This window comes from Sturnus vulgaris, chromosome 4, assembly GCF_052056855.1.
Source record: "Sturnus vulgaris isolate bStuVul1 chromosome 4, bStuVul1.hap1, whole genome shotgun sequence".
Lineage (NCBI taxonomy): Eukaryota > Metazoa > Chordata > Aves > Passeriformes > Sturnidae > Sturnus > Sturnus vulgaris.
The window spans coordinates 8,577,016-8,598,559 of NC_142246.1; the positions used below are offsets into that span (position 1 = coordinate 8,577,016).

The 21,544-nt window shown below is 37.7% G+C and overlaps 1 protein-coding gene across 7 annotated transcripts in view; it reads left to right on the plus strand.

The window, feature by feature from the left end:
• The window catches only part of CFAP99 (cilia and flagella associated protein 99), a 54,016-nt gene extending 34,623 nt beyond the window's left edge, over positions 1 to 19,393 (plus strand). For all 7 annotated transcript variants that reach the window (XM_014895248.2, XM_088163035.1, XM_088163037.1 and 4 more), the window contains 7 exons: positions 2,439 to 2,527; positions 4,745 to 4,949; positions 6,685 to 6,826; positions 7,601 to 7,752; positions 11,104 to 11,309; positions 17,786 to 17,945; positions 18,561 to 19,393. In XM_014895248.2, coding sequence (XP_014750734.2) covers positions 2,439 to 2,527; positions 4,745 to 4,949; positions 6,685 to 6,826; positions 7,601 to 7,752; positions 11,104 to 11,309; positions 17,786 to 17,945; positions 18,561 to 18,728 — 1,122 coding nt within the window. In that variant the 3' untranslated portion in view covers positions 18,729 to 19,393. The remainder of the gene's footprint in view (positions 1 to 2,438; positions 2,528 to 4,744; positions 4,950 to 6,684; positions 6,827 to 7,600; positions 7,753 to 11,103; positions 11,310 to 17,785; positions 17,946 to 18,560) is intronic.
• The last annotated feature ends 2,151 nt before the right edge of the window (positions 19,394 to 21,544 follow it).

Genomic DNA, 21,544 nt, shown 5'->3' on the forward strand with positions numbered 1-21,544 from the left:
TACATAGTTAAAACAGACACATGTAACCTGTAATTATTACATGGGCTCAGTTCAAAACTGTATATTCCACTGCCCTTTCTGATAATATAAAATAATAAAACTTTAGTGCAGACTAACAAGAGTCAAGCCATCTGTCTAAATTGCATCAAGAAAAAATGGATCTGGCACCCCCTGGCATTGATTAGGGCCACTTTTAAAACTCGCTGGTATCTCCTCTAGATGCATAAACAGTTTTATCTTGTCTAAACACATTTGCCTTAAGGTTGGTTAGGTGATATTCAAGATGCTGTTGTAACTTTCAAGCAGAGATAGGCATATTGTTATTGACTTTTAAAATACTTTCTATTGCTATTGCCTTCCTGCCTGTGCAACTGAGTAGACAAATTTTAAGAGGATGGTTTATCCAAGGTAGATTAAAATTTTATATATATGTCTTCAAATTCACGAAATTATATAATATTTTAACCAACTGGTATTTTGCTGCCCTCTTTTTAGAATACCTGAAGTATATGAATTTTTTTTTATTAATTTTAGAGACAATTGCTGCTGCACATAATATATATTTCTCTTGCTGTTCCAAAGTAGCTATTCATCCTTTTCACTGGGAGAATGAGACCATACAAATGCATCACTGCTCTGTCTCAGTCTGCCTCTTGCTCATATCATATTTGCTCTTTGCATATTTATTGGTTTTGGTGAGCTGTTGCATGTTCATTAGGTGGCAATAGTGAATATATTTTTCCACAAGAATTAGTGTTCTGTAACTTTCCCACTTACTTCTATTTTCTCATCTGGAAAAAAGGGAAGATATCTCATGACAGGAAGAGAATGAGTAAAATTCAGAACTTCCTTGATATTATATGATATAGAAAATCTATCCAGTTCTTTTACTTTTACCTGCCTGCCCATGTCTTGGGAGTCCTAGTTATTTTGACTATATTGCTGTATTTCTGTTTCATTGTCAGTTAGATTTCTGGTCAATAAACTGTGAAACTGAAGTTTAAGGTATTTCCATAATCGTTCTTAGTTCAGTTCTCTATCCAAATTGTAGTTGGTAAATAAATCAAATCTGTATACACAGAAAACTTTCAAAAGGATGTAAAATCTACATGTGTCAGAGAAAATGTCAACTCTAAGGAAACATTTTATACACAGTACGGGCATAAAATACAAAGTGTTCATATAATGCAGAAGACTTTGAGATGCGTTGAGACGCAGATCAAAAGGTAGACTGGGCATTAAGAAGTCCTAGTTAGTCAAACAAAAGAAATAAAATACGTTGGTTTGGATTCTTTTCCTAAATTCTTCAAGTTATCATTGTCAAGAAACTGACAGGTAATTACATTTTTTTGCATTAAATTATGCTGTGTAAAAACAGTAATTTTACCTAGTGAATTCTAGTGGAATGCACTTGCTATCTTCAAACCACCTAATTAATATAATTTATAACACATGCTTTTTTCTGTTATGTATTTTAGGAGATTTCATGTTTCTGCATACAATATTTGCAGTATGTAGCTTGAGTGATTCTGTGCACCTGTTTCTCAGCTACTCATTAAGTTCTTCATTTGGAATTTAAATACGTTTGAATTCTGAACAAAGAACTTGTCTGGATTTAAGTCAAATGTGTTATGACTAAGCTTTGTTTTCTGCAGGAATGATCCCAGTTCTTATTTCAGCAGCACTGCTTTGCCTTGGTTCACATCAGGTCTCTTACATGTGTCTGCAAAGGTGACCCATTTTCTCTGAATACCCTACCTGTGCAGGGAACAATTTTAACTAGGAGAGAAATTGATCCTTTCCTCCCTCAGTATTTAGAAGTTGTCTGGGAGTCAGTCTTAACACAATACTTTGAAGACTTAACAAAACAGCCACAGGATCTAGTCCAAGTTACACCTTGAGGTCTGAAAGTGACTGAGAACTGTTCTTCACTTCTGCTATATTGAAAATGGATATGGCAATGGGTGATTCCAATTGTCTTGGAAATAATTCTACATTATAATAATGTTTATTTATAAAATTATTCTAAGATCTTCCTATGAAAGGTGCTGCTTTTGTTTTACTTCATTGTTTTGGCTGACTGCCTTTCAGAGAGGCAGTTTATTGTCTTTGTCCAAAACAGATCAAATCCTTTCACAGTGTATATGAGCACTAGAAAATATGAAAGGAAGTGAAGACATTCTATGGGATTTGACATGGTCCAAGAGTGATTACAAATTTATAATCCACTTGGGGGACTTTGCTGATTTCTTAAGCAGCTTGAGTGGTTTATGAACAGCATGCAATTTCATTGTGAATGTCAGATTAATGCTAGATGAATGCTTTAAGCAAAATTTATGCTTTCTTGGGTCAATTTATTTAACCCACTGAGATGTTTTTATACTCTGTTTTATGGTTTACATTACTAAGTATGGAATATACATTCCCTTTCCTGACAGATTGACAATATACCCATTAAATTAAACACAGCGGCTATTTTGAGGGAGGGTGCCCTCTACCAGCGGAAATTGGAAGAGGAGCTCAGAAGGTATGACCGTGCTCCACCAAGGATTGCTTTTCACATCCCTGGATATAGGATAGTGAACCACATCAAAAATAATTAAGTAAATTCCAGGTAAACTAAACCGATGGATATGTTGTAGGGGCATTCTATTCTATAAAAGCAGTTGACAAATGAAGAGAGAAGTGGATTGAAGTGGACTGAAGAAAAGATCTACAGTAAAGTAATTCTTCTTGTGTAGGTGCTGTACAGTGTTACTGTGTTCTGATTTAGCACTCTGGCTAGTGTCCACTTTCAAAGTCCAACAGGGATCACTTTTATATTTAATCCCATTCTCCAGACTAAATAATGACCTGAATACACATCTGTGTCCTTTGTACAAGATGCATCTACATTAAGCCAAACAATTTAATATATTTCTATTTTCTTCAATGGTTGTGGTGAACTACATGCCAAGTTTGATACTTGAACTTGTTTGTACATAAAAATACCTGTCCATTTCTATCACAGTAAGATAGAGCACACTAAGAATGTGCTGTTCCTTAAAGATAAGCCAAGAGCTGAGAGTGACAGCAGGACATGTAGGGACAGTCACTGACAGCAGCTCCATGATACCCTGGCAGGCAGCAGGACAGATCCAGGGACAGACAGCGGGGTCAGCCAAGGGTGCTATGAGAGTCCAAAGGGAAGAGTCTGACTGAGGTCCAGCCAGGAAGCCAAGTCAAGAAGGCAGGGTCAACTCGGCCCCCGGCTGGGTGCAGGCTGATCTGTGGAGTAATGCAGGCAAGCACCAAGGCTGTTAACCCCGGTTTAAATGTGTCTCCTGGGAAAAAACTACATACACACCGACTGGGGCTTTTCATAGCTCTTCCTCACACGGTTCTTTTCACTCCAGTCCCATCCAGTGTTAGACAGTAACACTGCAGCAGAGCTGTCTTTGAACACGAGCACTGAATCCAGGATGGTGAGGAAGGGGGTTGATAAGAGGTTGCAGGTCCTTTTGTGCATTTAGCACTCTAAGAAATCCTGACATAAGGATTCCTCCTTATTCAGCAACGCAGATTTTCAGAGAATGTTTACTAGAGAGAGGGTGACTCCTGGATGGCCACTGAAGGTTGTGTTCTACAGCTAGCATCACATAACATTTTCACTAAAAAAACTTCACAGAGATAAAACTCATGTCATCTTGTTTTAGTATTACTTTTAATCCAACTGGCTTAGCAGGCTAAGCACTAAATATTGATAGCGTTTTGAGTCCTGGAAAGACCATGTAAGTTTGGATTTGATCTTTGGACCTAGCAGGTTTTGGTTCATGCATCAGGATATTAACAGGTAGATATAAAAAATCACTCAGGTTCTGTTATCAGCTATTCACATATATTCATGTTCTTCCATATTACATGTGCTACTGTTCACTCTAGCTGGCAGAATTTGTTCCACTTAGCAAAGGAATAGTTCCCTGTAACTTGACACTATTTTATCTTAGTGAGTTTTAATCTTCAGCTGCATTTTAACACAAAACAGAGACATATATATAGAGATAGATACATCACATGTATAAGCATTGGGGAGTGGCAGTAGGAGGCAATTCACTCCAAGTTTGTGTCCCTGCCCTAGTTTTTGGCTCATTCCCTCCTCTGCTGCAGGACTTTGATGGGCTTGCCCCAGGGTTCTGCTACGTTTTTCTCTCTCAGCTGAGCACAAAAAAATAGGCATGTGAATTTGCTTAACAGCTGAATTCTTCTTTGCCTCATTACAGCAATACTATTTAATTGACAAAATACAAAACAGAAATAGTGCTAAGCAGAAGTTTTTTGTTCTCTGTGTTAACGTGAACAAGAAGATTGCCATAGAGAAAAGTTATTTGTTCTTTCTACCTCTAAGCAAAGCAGTCCTCTGAGAAAATGTACATCCCTTTACCCTGATTCTCTCTACTCCTTACGAGAATCCATACATAGCTAAAGTTTGCCCTCTCTTGGGGCTTTATTTTACTGAAAACTTTCAGGTCCATGCTCTCAAGCACTTTCTTCCAGTCTGGCTTTCTCAGGCTTTACACATAGTAGAAACACCTCTTAGACTGGAATTAAAATGTATCTGTCAAATGACTTTGTGATGACTGCCTTTTTCCTCTGCAGAGATCAAACATTTTCTATCAAAGGCTACTGGAAATGTTTTACGAAGCAAGGCAGGGCTACAAAGCTAAGTCTCTAGAATAGTATACTCTTTTTCTTTACTCTCTTGCAGAATTGAAAATTTGCAACAAGGGGCTGGAGACCCATCTGAATTCTTGGAATGGCAGAAACAGATGCGTGGAAAAGATTTGGAAGAACAGCTGGCTGAAATAGAGTGCAGGAGGCTTCAAGGAAAACTGAGTTATGAAGAGGCAGTTCTAGCCCATCAGAATGTAATCCAAGAAAATAAGAAGAAAGCTGATCTGTTGAGAGAAGAGGTAATACATACAGGGATGCTCAAATTTTGCTGACTTCCAATCTCTGCAAATCATAGCACAGATGATGCCTACTATTAGAGGTGTAAAATTCTATGCAGTGTCTTTACTCACTGGCATCTGCAAACAAGGAAAAGGAGGGTATAACTTCCAGATACAGTAATGCTTATACATGAAAGTATTTTTTACAAGGTTTTTTTACTTGATTAACACTTATGAAGTCAATTGAATAAAAGCAGAGGTCAAAGCATGCTCCCTCTATTCTGTCATTATACAAATCCCTTTTGAACAGCTACTGAGATACTAAGCACCATTAGCATTGAAATCAACAAAATATAACTGATTTCTTTATCATGATAAAATGAGAGCCACAAATATGAAAGTATTTGTTTTCTTAAACTGATATAATTCAATTTACTTTATATTATCTGACACACTTAGATCTCTCTTAGGTGAAAATTCAGACAGAAAACCCTCTTTGGATCCATCTGTATGGAAAACTGAATATTTATGCCAAGAAATATTTTCACACTGTTTTCAATCTGGCAAATCACAGTTTCTCAAAATCATTGCTTGATCTTATTTTTATTTTCACAACTCACATTACATTTTCCCAGTGCTTGCTTTTCTTATAAACTAAACAGCTAATCAAGAATCACCAAATACTATAGATTTTAAACTTTTCATAGCCACCGTCACATCCTTTTCTATTTGCCCAGTTGTTGCTATGCCCTGTAGGCCGCTACCTCTCTCTTGACCATCTCACAAATGTCAGTGCAGTCTCTCTGCAGCAGGAAATGGGACCACAAATGTACAAAACTTTCATAAAGACCATGCTACAAAAGGAAAATTTGCTTAATTAGTTCCTTTTCTGTCCTATAATAACTTTCAGTCTTTTCTGGCATTGAGCCTTGATGTTTGTTTAGAACAACTATAGCAAGAACTTGAAGTGAACCCTAGTGTGTGTAACTGAGCATAGTGTAATTGCTCATACTCATTCCAAAATTATTGCAATTGTTATATTCACTTCAGAGCATGTGTTTTGTTTGTTAGCAGAAATGTCCCAAAATGAATAGATTTGAGGATATGCAAATAAGACTTCCTCTAACCCAACCAATTCCACGTAGGTCCCTTTGCTTGTCAACAAGCAGGGGATGTCATCCATACACAGATCTGCAGATGTACTGGGCACCCATTCCCCATTCACCCATGTTCAGCTGTCATGCTGACCTACTTGCTTCTTTTAAGACTCTGGTCTTCCATCTAAAGCAGGAAGAACAGCCAGGAGTCTAGTCTGAGAAAATCGATTTTCCTGCTTCTTGTTCCTTTGCTCTGACAAGAAAGGAACATAGTACCCAAAAGCGGATTTGACATTACAGAGCTATGACTTGGGCCCAAGAACATCCTGCAGGCACGCAACTAGCAGTGTATTACATTAGCATACTTCTTGCTATCTCACAACCAGATCCAGAAATTACTCTTTCTGTCTGCTTTTGGAAACATGTAGGAGGGAATCATGGAAAATAGAAGTACAAATGTCATGCAGGGCAGTTGTGTGTAAATAAAACACAAAGAGGGGAGCTTAAATCTGGGTCTCTTTCTCGTCCCCAGCCATTGTCCTTTACTACTTTTGTGGATGATGTAATAGTTTGAATCCAATTGTCCTTGCCCTGTTTCAATGATTTTCAATGATCACCGCTTGGCAGGAGTTGTATTCAACTATTTGTTTGTGATTTAGAAAGCAGAGCTGATGCACCTGTATGCAGAGAAACGTCTACAGGAACAGAGAGAAATGAAAGAGCTGGTGGAACAGGTCATGGAAGGACACAAGAATGTAAAGCAAGTAAAAGCAAAGATCCAGGAACACAAACAACAGATAGGTATATATATTGCCAGAAAAATGAGAGGTGATGCTAAATATCTCCAAATTAGTTCATCTTTCTTTTAGTGGGCCAATTACAATTTTTACAGAAGGGAAAGTGAAATTGAGGGAAAGATCCAGGCTATACATTGCCATGAATGTATGAATATGAGTTCAGGAATCAGTTGGTAATGAGTAGATCAGAAATTCTAAGCTACTAGTCATGGGAATTACTCTTTGTTTAAACAGGAGAAATACATCGCTAATGTTCTGCAACCAGCTTCCCTTCCATCTAAAAAGCAGCACATGTAAATGACTATACTTTTTGTCAAATGCAGGCTTCTCTGCTTGTCTATCTCCATACTTGTATTCATAAGGATTGAGGCAGGCAAAGTGTTAGTCACTCCAAAATGGACTAGCAGAACCTTTGCAATTTGGTCATTTCTAGGATATGCATAGCTTGGAAGGCTATGAATGTTTTCTATTTTATACTATCCTTTTATTAAGTAATGAAACAGTATGTACAAATGAGAATAGAAATTACAAAGCAGTAATTCAAAGTGTCTGTGTATGTATATTGTACACTTATGTGCTGAATAGGAGGATAGATGGTGGAGGTGGGAAGTACTCATTTGTTTCTTTAATGATTCCTCCTACCAATACCAGACTGTTCCTCAAGTACCTTTAGATGAGCATTATTATCACTATTCAGGAATGAATATGAATTTTCCTTCAGATGGACTACTTGTTAAAATAGGCAAACAGCTAACTGAGATTCATTCTTATCTTTCAGTTCAGCAGGTTTGTGAAGAAAGTGAAGAACTTCTCCGGCAAGCTTTAGCAGAAAAGGAGGACCAGAATAGGAAAAGATATGAACTAATTCAACAAATACGAACTATTGAGTCTATACCTAGCATCAGACACAAGTTTATTGATTTAACAGAGGTAAGCTCAAAAGAGACGACTTCCATTTTTACATTAATGTGTACTGTATGTGTCTCACACGTTCAGAGGGATTACAGGTATATCACAGTCTGGATGGATGAAGTGCAAAGTGACCCCATACCTGTCGTATTTTGTCATATTGCATGACAAAAGTTAGATCTGAAATGGAACCTTGACAAAGTCTATAAAACGAAAATTTTATCAAGAATATTCTGATGGCAAGTGAAATTTAGTCCTCTTGAACCTTCTTTGAATTTTGCCAATAGGATCTGGGTTTCCCAATATCTTCCAAAGAGAGACTGGACAGTGGTTACAAGATGTTCTATGAATCTTCACAAATTCAAAGATTTGTCAGTCAGGGTAAGAACTGAATCAACACAAAATTTGGACTGATATATACTTAGTCTTATTGCAGTGGTGATGGCCATGGTAACTAGCACGATTAATTTCCTTTGCTTTTAAAACTGTTAACATTCAGATATATGAAAGAGATTGTCAAGAGAACCCAAAACCTTCTGAGCTGTTACAATTCTGTGTAAATTACTTGTGTAAGTCAATAGTTTATTGTGACTGAATTAACTGTATCTTAAACTTCTTGGACTTGCTGTTGATGCATAACAACTCATATGCCTGAGATTGGGCTCTGCAATAACCAGACTTAGGCAGCATCCAGAAATGTGTTATCTTATTTGTTAACCTAATCAGAAGCAGATTAGCAGATTGGACATAAGGAATAGGATTTTTACAATGAGTGTGATGAACCACTGGCACAGGTTGCCCAGAGAAGTTATGGATGCCCCATCCCTGGAAGTGTTCAAGGCTGGGCTGGATGGGGCTTGAAGCAACCTGGTCAGGAGGATGTTCTTGGCCATGGCAGAGTGTTTGGACCAGGTGGTCTTTAAGGTCCCTTCCAAATCAAATTGGTCTGTGATTCTGTATCACAACTTCATTGTTCCATTATACTATTACAGTAGCACTCTAGTGAATTGGCACACTTTTAGTGATAGCTTGTCTGGTTTTTCTTTCTACAAAAGGCTTTTTCAGGCTTAGTGCAATTAAGTATTTGTCCATAAAATTCCCATTAATTCTCCTAATTTTTAAAGTACCAGTTCTTCCCTTCAGGGTACTTTAGTTGCTTAAATACCAGCAGTATCTACTGCATGAGTATAGAACTTTTCTTATTTTAGGAACTACTTCACTGGCTTCACTGAGCATTTTTGAAATGCAGACACTCAAAACATTCAGCTTCTACCACTCTATGCCTCGAGCAAATTCTCTTTCCTAGATGTGTTTGATGTCTGCTTGTCATGCTCAAACACTACCACTGACATAGATAGATAAAGATACAGATAGATATAGATAGATACGTATATACCATGCTGCAAAACATTTCCCTTTCACTTCCTATGAGTACAACTCAATGCTCATTGACTAGTTTAAACTAAAAGCAAAGTGTTATGCTTCTTGCTATTTGCAAATCACTCTGAAGTGAAAGCTGAGGAGATCACAAAATCAGCGAGTCTGGAAGAAACCTTCAAGATCATCCAGTCCAACTGTGAACCCAGAACAATCATAATACCATTTCATTAACCTATGGTAGTACATCTTTTCCCAAGGTACATATTTTTATGTAAAAATAAAGACAGCATAACACTGAACTCTTTTACCAGTTGTCTACTGATGCTACTGGTGACCATTGTTGAGGTGATTGGCAGACATGTGGAGCACAAAAGCAGGAACCACTGAGACAATATTGCACAACCAGCCTTTAAATGAAAAACCAGTGGTGATCTCTTTTTACTAACTCAACTTTTGGAGCTTTAGGAAAAGAAGTTATGGAGACCAAAACTGCTGAAAATCTTATAGCAGTAGAAAGCCAGCCAAACAAAAGGTTTTTTGTCATACTCTGTTCTGTGGTTTTACTGCCCCTGGCCACTTACCCCCCACTCCCCTTACTGTCTTCATCTCTCTTGGATTTCCATTTGTTTCATTTGGAAAAGCCAGAGAATGATCACTGGAGGACAAGCACCTGACTATACTGCTTAGTTGGTGTCCCAGATCAGGGAAGAGAGACTGAATTGCAGTCAATTCTTGAAGGCAAAGGGAATGTCTGAGCATGTGTCTATGATGGAGCATCCTTCTCTTTTCCAGTTTCTTTTTCATCCCCTTCATGTTTAGTTTTGGGAAAAGCTCACAAGCAGAAAGGTCACTACTATTTTGTCAACAGCTCACTCAGTATTCAATAAAAGAGGGATTTTTTTAAGGTGGTATGGTACAAGATATGCACCAAAGGTGTGTACTAAAACCATGTTAAGATAGACAGAAGAGTATTAGTTGGAGTGAAATGGATTAAATTTTGTAAAGAAAGCTACACAGGATCTCACTGTTTGTGTGGGTTTATGCAAGTTTTCCATAAATGCAGGTGAACTGAGATGGTAACAAGGTGAGCATTGCTCTTTACTCCCAAGTAACAAGTGACAGAACAAGGTGAAATGGCCTCAAATTGCACCAGGGGAGGTTTATATTGGGCACTAGGAAAAATTTCTTCCCAGAAAAGGTTGTCATGCCTTGGAACAGACTGTCCAGGGCAGTGGTTGAGTTGCAATCCCTGGAGATGAGAAGTGGTACCTAAGGACATGGTTTAATGGTGGACTTGGAAGAGAGGAAAAGTATATATAAGAGCAAGGGCCTAAAACATAAAGCCTTTGCAAAGCTGTTTGAAAATGATCCATCTTTGTTTGTAAACTAAAGTGCAGGAGTCTCTCTTTAGATATCAGAATCTCATTATCATTCACATTGCAAAGTGGATATTAAAAAACCTTCGTTAAACGTTCAAGTTTGAATATTTTAAATTTGGGCATTATGATCTGAATTTTCTGGGTACAAAGTATTGTTTAGTCCTAGTCATTTCAGATAAAAATAGTAGATACCATTATAGGCCAAATGCACATTTTGGAAATAGATAAATACAAAAAATGCCTATTTTTAGTGTAAAGTCTGTTCTGGTTTCACACATTAAAAAAAAAAAAAAAGTAGTTTTACACATCTTAAAAATTCAAAAGTCTGATTAAAACTAAGTTAAGTATAATTTTTTGAGAGCAAATATATTGTACTTATGATTAATCTTCTATATATTTTTCAAGACTTTTTCTTTAAATGTTTTATGAAAGATATGCTCTAGATTTTTAAAACAGTTTTTAAATACCAGTAAGTTTAGGACCGTCCCTATATTTCTGGAAATCAGAATATATTCAGTGTGAATTGGAACACAATCAAAATATTCTGGTTTTACTCATTTTACTCCCCTTGGTATTTACAGTGTTATTTAAACATATATTTCGTGTTCTCTAGACTGGTGGCCATGGTTTATTTGGTGAAATGTCAATAGTGGAGCTGCGTGAACGCCTCGCCCTACTCAAGGAAGCACAGAAGGCAGCAGAGGAAGAGAAGAGAGACCAGATAATTCATGAAAAACAAGCTAAGGAACAACTTATTCTAGACAAACTGGACCAGATTTCCCAATTCAGAGCAGAACTTGGACGAGCAGCTGCTTTAAAGTCAGTATAAAACAGCATGTGACATTTAAGACATTGCAACTTTGTTAATATTTTGCCAGTCCTTGAGGAGAACAAATAGAGAGCAAAGTGCAGCCCTTTTATCAATCAGTATGACTTTTGTCAAGCGTTACACTGGGGCCAGGATTTCCTTTTAATTCCTGAAAATAATTTTCATCAGATTTAACAAATCATTTTCATCATTTATGGTTGAAGAAACTCTATAGGCTAGTGTTGACAGTATTGCCCCAGGATTCAGAGCCAATAATATATATTTAGAAAGAAGTTTTGCCTTTCTTCTCTTCCTTTTCAGCTAATCAGAACTAATTTGATGTTATTAGAATCACTCTAGCTTGCCACTTAAAGTTGTTTCTCATTCTCATCTAAACTAATATTTGGGCTGTAGTTTTCTTCCTTGAATTTCATTTGTAATGTGAAAAGGAAAGTCTTATTCTAGAAGTTAAAAATTAAAAGCATGAAGATTTTGTAATAGCGACAAAAAGTTGTAAATTAAATACATTATAGCATTAAATCAAAAAAGAAATTATTTGCTTACAGACTCTCTGATCAAATTCTGCATTTATTATTAATATTTATTGTTAATTCTAATATGTATTAATAATTGTCATAAAGGATCCATAACCATCATAGATGCTTCAGATATGCAGAAGACGGGTTCCACACAGATTTTAAAATATAAGTTAAAGCTATTTACAAATAAAGCTGAGGAGAAAGCTTGTGTAAAAGTATACAACATGGCACACAGTTCTTGATCTTAGACCATATTTGCCACTGTTTTCTTTCAAATTGTCTTCCATCTTTTCACTTTTGTGGCTTTGAGAGCTAAGTCTTTGTCTTGCCATATTTATTTTGCAAACTGATGTTCAGGCTGACATTCAGAAGACATATTCTATCAGGCTACAAACACATGTTTTTAGACATGTCTTAGATTCACGTTTATTGCTGAAGTGGCTTCTCAGAGTTTGATTCACGTTATTCATTTATCATCCAGTTCTACGTCGCAGTTACAGAAGACAGTATTGATGTATTCCTTTAGTTTTCACTCCTCTCAGCTCTAATTTGGTTTGTTGCTGATAGTTCATCTCCAAAGACTGGGGTTTTACTATGTTAGTACTTGAGAAGATAGTTTAATGTATTTAATGAATCGATAACTGCAGCTGCAGTGGATTGACTGCACAGATCAGTGACCTTCTTTTCTATGGCATGTATCAAGAGAAGATTTCAAGACTTAAGAACCTGAAATGGAGTTGGAGCTGGAAATACACTCTCGTTGCTAAACACTCAGTATTGTGAAAGCCTATGGGAACAACTCAAGCCACTGCTTTCCACTAGAGATGCAAAGTTGCATTAAGAAGTTGTGTGCCACATAAAACCTGTTTCACTAGCACCTGCTTAAAGAATCATCTGTTCTGCTGTATGTGCAGTCTATGAATTTTGTATAGGGCTGGGTTCCTTTAAACTAGACTCTAGCTTAATTCAGAACTAAAATTGTTCTGATCCCAAAATAAGCTGTGCTTGAATGAGAAGCTTTGATTCACTTTTTGTTCTGTCATTTGAAATGTTTTTTAGAACAGACCAACATGCCAAACATAGTAGAATCCAAATTAAATTATACACTAAATTTCAAGCCTCTGAATCAATCAGTCAATCTGGTCATATTCTTGGTAAGTTATACAGTAATTTTAATGGAGCTCTGTTTGCTTTCTAAATAAAGAAATAAAATTTTTCATTCTAGATATTAGAAGATATTTTCCTTTCATGGTTCCTAGGCAATTTATGTATGTAACTTGGAAGTAATTCCTATAAAAAAGGCATTATAGTGTAGCAAAAATGTTGTTCTTTGGGAGTGTATTTCATGCATTTTCATACAGAATCCAAATCTCTGGTGCTATTTCTGTTAATACAGAAATATGGCATGCTCTCCATGGCATTTACAAATGCTAGACATTTTCATGCAGTTTTTATTTCTCTATATATAAAGTATGGGTTTTGTGTATTAAACCTTATTTGCAGATCTTGAATCCTGAAATACCTCTCAAATCAGTGTGCGTGATTAATTGTTTGGGTTCTATTCTTGATATGTTGCACAGCAGATGTAAAAAGCTAATTTTTACGTTTATAGAATTGATTCATCATTATAGGGATAGAATAGCAAATCTTACCAATGGTCCTCATACGTTAGCCTTATGCATCAATGTAAAATTATGTGTTATATCCTAAACTGCATTATGTTGAAGGCTACTACTAATCAGCTAAAATATGGCAGCTAAACTCTGCTAAACAAACCTGCTTTAGTGACAGCTGGAGTTTAATCGGGTCCCTACCAAGCAGGTTCCTTTCAATATCATTCACAAACAGACATCAACACAAAGGAAGCACATTGTGCAAGCATATAATGAGCAATATTAAACAAAATAGGAAATGGAACATGAAAAATTACAGAGACATTGGCCTTTAATAGACTGCAGGCCGTGACATCTATCAGAGCAGTGGCTTTGTGAGTGCTTGCAGGATGGCACAGACGCAGGACGTCACTCTGATTGCTAGAATTTCACACAGTTTGAAAATCAGCGTTGTATTTTGAAGTGGACAAGCAGTTCTATTCTCAGCTTTCAAACTCAAGCACCAGCAGATTTGTGTGTGTTTGAATAATGCTAATGTACTCAAGTTACATGCCTGTGTACTTGAGATACAAGTCCTTTTCATTCCAATGAGGGACATCTATTACTGCAATCAATCTAAAGCCCTAAGAATCACACCATAGTTCAAACCAGTTAGTTTGAGGCTCCCTCCATCCACGTTATCTGTGGTTTGGGGGGAGAGTTACTTTGGGTTGGACTCAAAGTCTGGTACTGCAAGCTCTCACCAATCCTGTGTTTTAAAGCTGTCAGAGAAGAGCAGCACTAATCCTCCTTGACTTACTTGTATGTGAGGAAAATGGAACAGACTCCCACAGCTCAAAAGTTCCCTACATCCCCATCTTGCACTGTGGTACTGGTGTAGCACACCCAGCACTGGGTCACAAATGATGGTGTGTTTGCCAAGATGGCAGAGCACTCCTTTCTCTCCCTGCCACTGCCAGTGCTCAAATGCCTCCCTGACAAGAGGCACTGACCACACACACTGAGAGAAGGGAAATCCCTCTCTCTTGGCCTAAGGTGGAAAAGGGTGGGCATAGTGTGAATGCAGGAAATGCATTGTGTGGGCAGCTGGAGCAGGAAAAGGAGGAGAAAGAGAAGGAGGAGGTAATGAGTTCTTCATTACCATTGAAACAGAAAGGGAAAATTTATGAGTAATTATGGATCAGAAATATGAAGATGTGAAGAGAAGCTGTAAAAAGCAAAGCCAGGTTTTTCTCAATGGTAACTGAGAGGACAAGAGGAGTATCAGGAAACAATTTTTACTGTGAAGATGACCAAGCATTGCCCAGAGAGGTTGTGGAATCCCTATCCTTGGAGGTGTTCAAAAGGCATCTGGACACAGACCTGGGCAAGCAGCTCAAGGTGGCTCTGCTTAAGCAGTTTGGGTGGTCAAGATCACCCCCATAGGTCCCTTCCAGACTCAGCCATTTTGTGATTCAGTGACTGAACTTTGGTTATGCAGCTTCAAAATTTTTACTTCAAATGAGGAGAACACTTTATGAATAACAATAATTTCCCCACCTAAAACTAGGTGTGTAATAAGTTAATTGTTTTGAAAGGGAGTCATATTTTGAGTACTTAAAATACATTAGTAAAAAACAGTAATCAGTCTAATACTGTAGTGTTCCTAAATGTCACAATAGTGACTGCCTTAATAGTGTTAACAGATACATTCACTTTGCTAACTGCAGCAACTTAGAATTATATGGTGCAGGACAGAAAGAGGCAGGGTACTGTGAAGTACAGATAGGCCTACTCACTGAGACTATGAGAATTTTATTAAAAATATTGTTATTTGCACTATAAGCAATTCTGCTTTTAAAAAAATTATTTTGCACAAGACTCCATTTTGTAAGGTGATCTTATAAATACGGTCCTAGCTGCTTGATATTTTGATGCCTAAAATGGTCAAGTGATCATTTTTACTCAACTTCCTACAAGTATTGAGTCAGTTAAGAGCTGTCATACATCTATCTTATATTTTTGATGCAAAGTTGGAGTTTGAAAATGTACACGAAGAGCCAAATATGGATTATAGGAGGAACTCTATGCAAATCTTCAAATTCCCCATTTTTTATATATATAGCTGGAAAGAATTTTCATAAATTATCACATAATTTTCTATTGATCTGGAGAGGATTTTTCTGTGTACTAGCCCATACTGACTGGCTGTTACCTTACTTTCCTAGGAAATACGTGAGATGAGGTGACAGAGATCATAAGAGGTTTTTCTATCCTGAGCCCTCAAAGTTCTCAGCTGATGACAAAAACCAGAATTTTAAAATTTCTTTCTACATTCCTTCTTCTCTTGGAGTTTGTGTTATGATATGGTGTGGCATCTGAAAATCTATGAGATTGGCAGCTTTTTGGAATAGTGTAGATGACTGGCACAAGACTACATGTAGAAGAGAAATAAATATTATTCTGGAAATAAGCACTATTGAAAATGTTAATATAGAAGCCACTGCTGCTGCTTCCTGATTTAAACCTCTTGCTATATTTCCTTTAATTGTATTTACAAGAATCTGGATTTGCATGTAAGGAAAGGTTTTGTTGTTTATTCTCACTGACAAGATTTAATAATCAAGTATTTACTTCAAAACTTATTGTTTTATTTTCCTGTATCTTCTGGAATGCAATGTCTTGATACAGTGCAAATAGAAATAAACCATGTCCTCAATTAGATTAAGTGATAGTACACAATTTTTAGATTTACAATGTAGTGTTAAAAATTCATTTCAGTGTAGCAGAGTATATCACAGTCTTCAAGAGGACAAGGAAATGTTATCCTAACCAGACAGCATGACACATGGAGCAGAGGGGTTCAGGGAGTGTCTCAGGAAAGCCATTGGAAATGGGAAGCCAAGCTTAACTGTGTCCCTTACCTAGAGTTCACAGTCACGTCTCAGAATGTAACATAGGTCATATTTCCCATTCATCCAGTTCCCAAGGATTTGGGGACTTCTAGTCTGGAATGGCTGCACTGAAGAAAATCTGCTGTCACAGAGAGTTTCCTATAAGCAGAGATAAAGCTAACAAGGCAGGCAAAAGCCATCTCTCCCAAGATGAAAGAAGTGTTTGGATCCTTGGATTCTTGATGCAGACACTTTTTAAAGACAAATTGGTGGGTTTAGTGTCAGAAGGAACTTCCTTCTTCCCCACTTGCCAGCTTCTTGAGAAGTGCATCTTATACTGAAAACGCTCAAGATATAAGGAAAGAGTTCAGTTGTAAAATATTTCTTTTCAAAAGTCAACTTGTCTGTGAAACTAGTCCTGCCACTGACAGAATGGCTGCTACAGAATCAGCAGGACAGTGCCCCTGTGCCCTCTGCTCAGGTCATTTGGAGTCTTTACTTAGTTTCCAATAAAAGCAATTGTAACATTGCACAACTGCAACATAAAAAGACATTTTATAAAACTATCCTTCGCCAGCTGCACCTAGCAGATCTAACATGGCTATACAATTGTGTACATTCCTTGGAAGATCTGACACTTCCTTTAGCTCTGAATTTAGCCAGAGAATCACAGCTGCTCATGACATAACATTAATTCTACTAATCTAATTAAGATTTGATCTTAGTAAGCTAAATTTGAGGACAATGTTGAATAAAAGAGAAAGTTTGATATTAAGTGAGTCACTTTGTAACATGGTGCAACCTACATGGACAAGTTGTGAGTAAATTGGGCCAATTGGGTATGTAAAACCAGATAAAATGTAAATTCCAGGGGACAGAAAAGTGGCTACTGTAGAAGGGAGGGAAAAGGAAGACTATCCAATAACATCTCTGGTATTCCTTACTTTTATGCTGCACAGGCTGTTACCAATTTATGCTCACACAGAGCAACTAACCTTAATTAACACATCACCATCCCATTGATTCTGTATCTGGGCATTGGGATTACACGGAAAAAAATATCTTTTATTTGCCAAGGAATACAGCAATCAAGTTGAATACTAATGATCATATAAGGCAAACTCCATAGTTCACAAGCAAAGAGCTGCAGTATTATCCCAGGTTTTGCACATTTTTTTTTCCTAGAGAATGTCATGTCAGGCATGAAATACTTCATATATTATCATCGTGCATCCTGTGGGAAAAAATTATTCTATGTGGTTTAGTAATGCTGTTCTGTAAACAACAAGAGGCAAATTGTGAGTACCACATGCAAGTTATATGATTTAAATCTCTTTTAAGTCTAACTGGTTCTCAGAAGCAAGAGCAAATTCATTATTGCCAAGGTAATATGTGCTCAGATGGGCTTATTCTGTCTGATGGTATTATTTTACTTTCTCATTGTTTCCTTTTGACTTTTCAGGCAAGAAGAAAAGAAAAAGTCCCAGTCTGGTGAAAGACCCAAGAAAGATGAACGCATTTTAAACCTGCAGAAGAAGATTGAAGAAAAAACAATGGAGCGTAAAAAGCAGGCGGGACTCTTGAAGATTATCCCCCAGAAAACCAGAATCGTGTCAAACAAGGTCTGGTTATTACATAAGGAGAAAAGCTCTGCAATAGACCTGCTGTTCACAGACGTTTGCTCAACTGCCAGCACTGGCAAAGGGGCAGAGGCAGATGGTGCCATACATGGCTGGCAATAGCAGCACCCTGCCTCCTGCCTAGGCACAATTTCTCCAGCCGTGGCCTTGACCTCACCTTCTTTTCACACATTCTGCTATCACAGAGGAGGGCTCATCCATTCAACACCGCTCTTACCACCACACACTCATCCTATCAAGACAGTATATTACCCAGTCTCCAACTCTTGTCTTTCCCAGCTTCCTATCGTACACATCCCATCACACCATACTGGGATGCTCACCCCTCTCCCACACAAGGCATGTTACAGTTTGTCATTCCCGTGGTTTTGTGGAGAGTTGCAACAGTGTTTAAGTCATCTTAAACTGGGCAACGCACTCTGCTTACTTTTCTGTTTGTTCAAACATGCCAAGTTTGATGCTAACGAGTTTCCTAATCATCTTAGCAAACAGACCATGTTGTCAGCCAGCAGGATTATCAAATAAAAGTTCAATGTATCCTCTAAAGAGAACCACTGTATCACCTGCAGTCTGATCATCTCTGTGTCTTTCCTGCAGGATTCTTTTCAATGGAACCATTGGAAAGAACTGGAACAAAGTCGGGAAAGACAGTTCAGGATCCTTCAGCATGGCTTCATGGACCGAGAAGCAGCTCAGAAAAGGGAGCTCATTATGGCAGCAAGAAGTGGAGCCAAAGCCTGTGTACTGCGCTCTGATCTAAAATAAAACACATTTGGAACAAATTCAGGCCTGCTGGAAATATCCCAGTGTACCTATTTACTACAAGGTTGAGTTTTATTCTTTATTTCACCTTTATAGTGTGATTAGAAAAATGTGGGTCTTACAGACACAATAGAACAAAAATGGGGGGGTTAATATAATTTAATTTTTTTTTTAAGTTTAATTTTTTAATGTTTTTTATAATGATATAATGACTAATTATATAATTACTTTTTTCTGCTAGAATCAAAAGCTTTAAGAAACTGAAACTTTATCATTAGAGCTCCCACAGCATAATGGCAAATATCTGTGTAACAATGTCGAGACCTGTATTTCTGGTTTTGTATACTACACCATGGTTTGCTACTCGTTTTTCCAAAAGAATAAAAATGAGGGCAAACCTCAAGGAATATTTGTTTACATTATGCACCTTTTCAGAAGGCATGGTCAGCCCAAGTTCCTAACATGTCTTCTTACATGACAGTAACTATGTTAGAGGATTGCCAGTTTCAACACTTTTAGAGGATGAGCAAAAAACTGTTTAGAAAGTTCAGACAATGTGAAAGCCTCCAGAGGTCAGTCTAGATTCAGTGACCTGGGCAGACCATCTCTCTATTTGCAGACATAAATTTCTTCAGTCTTTAAATAATAAAAGAAGAACATAACATTGATCTTTTTAGGGAGCTGCTTCCAGAAGAAGTAAAAGTTGTTACTCACCTAGAAGATAATTTGCCCTCTGGCAATTTCTATACTGTATAAAACAGATTTTAAATCACAAAACTTCTCCAGGCACAAAGCCAAGGGGGATATAAATCAGAATTAAAATATGCCCAGCAGTAAGACTATGTCATGTATTTCTATTTTAACTCAATGCCAGTTACTAAGTGTTTAATTATGGCTATTGCAAATATTTAAATTGAAGGAGACTCACTGACATTAGAGTCAGGCAGCTGCTTCTAATACTCTCACAACATTGCATTTCTCATTTTTTATTGAAGGAGGTCTAACGGAATTCTTTTATTGCCATCTAGCTGTGAAGATCACTTCCACAACCCACAAGTTGATAAAATGTGCTATATATTTCACTCCAAGTAAATGCTCTAGTAGTCCACAAAGGCAATGCAGGGAGGGCTCATGCTCCATAGCAGGAGTTTAGGAACACAGGAGAGTGAAAAGAAGGAATCATAAAAGTAGAACTACATAGAAAAGGGAACTATGATAGCACGTCTAGTACAGTATTGTATATCTTTAAATGATAAACTCTTGGTTGCAGGGAGTTTGTCTTCCTTTGTGGTTGTTCAGCATTCTTTTGCACTGTATTCAGAGCAACAAAGCTAATTGATGACTCTAACACCTTGATTTTCCAGAAGCCAGCAATTAACAGCTGACACTCATGGTCTAGGATATTGCATGGCTGAACAGTTCTCAAACTTTTTTATAAGAATTTAAAAAAGAAAAAAAAAGCATCATTAAGCAGATATTGAGGTCATGGAAATTTCAAAACCCCATCACACTGCAGGCTTCTTCCTCTGTGATTTTGGACCAAGTTTTCAAAACTCTTATTGAATTGCAATCAAGCTGATTCAGAATTATTTCTTTCTTCATATTTTCTTTGTTCTCAAATGAAAAGACTGAGGAACAGAGGAATCTCAATAATCCAGCTGTGGAATTTTTGCCTTCAGAGTCACAAGTAGCCCTCTTGCTACTTCGGGATCTGATTCAAACAATCATCTTCAGAATCAACATTTTGAGGAATGTAGAAGAATATGTTTTGAAGAAAAAAACAATATATTCCTATATTGGTATTCTTGTTTCAATATAGCTTATTGATTTTTCAGTGATGGCAGGCCTTGCAGCAGAATACACAGCATAACTTAAAAAATACACCCTTGCTCCTGACAAATGGGTATAACTTGATGCTGGACACAGCAGATCCAATCCAGAACCACTCTGCTCCCGGCTTCTAGAGCACATTCCCTCATGCTCCTGTATGGTACATGGAAACCTGAGGTGAGCAATGCAGAGTCATCAAAGGTCTGGTGGGACCTGTTAGCCTTGTGTAACAAAAGCAGCTGCAATGCCCCTGGAGCCAGGTGAGCTGTGAAGCCACAGAGCTCCCTGAGACTTGCTGCCTCAGCTGGTGCCTGTGGCAGGGACCATCCACCACCTGGTGCAGCCACACACAGATAATTGAGTGAGCAATGCCTCTACACTTGCTTCACAGAAACACAGGTGGATGAATAATTCATGATTCATTCATTTACACATTCGTTACACCATTTGCAGCCAAGAAGAGGAGCCTGAGTGAAAAAGGCTGACTCTGAAATCATCCATCAAAACAGAGTAACAAAATCAGAGGTTGCACTTGTCTGATCACAGTGATGGACTCATAAGTAAACATTTATAGTGCTGGAAGCTGCACATTCCAGAGATCTCCCATTTCACCACAAACAGCCAGACCACAGAAGCCTTCACATGCCACTACAGTGTAAGGAGGTGTAACAAAGCCCAGATTACCTGAGGAAGACCAACGGGTTTTGCCATGTGACAGGCACTGGACACAGGGTGCTCCCCACTCAGGTAACACTGTCACTGCTGGTGACATTTGGTTCCATCTTCCATATCAGCCTCAGGAATGAGGGAAAGATTATGCTCAGTGACTGCCATGCCAGGTAATCCAAACTGCCCAAAAGAACACAGGTGTTTTATTATTTAAATGAAATTAAAGACACAGAGATGGTTATGTTGGGATGGCAAGGAAAAAAAAATATCTAGTACAAATCTCCAGCATTCCTCACGCAGAAGAGGAGAAGGGAAGGCAA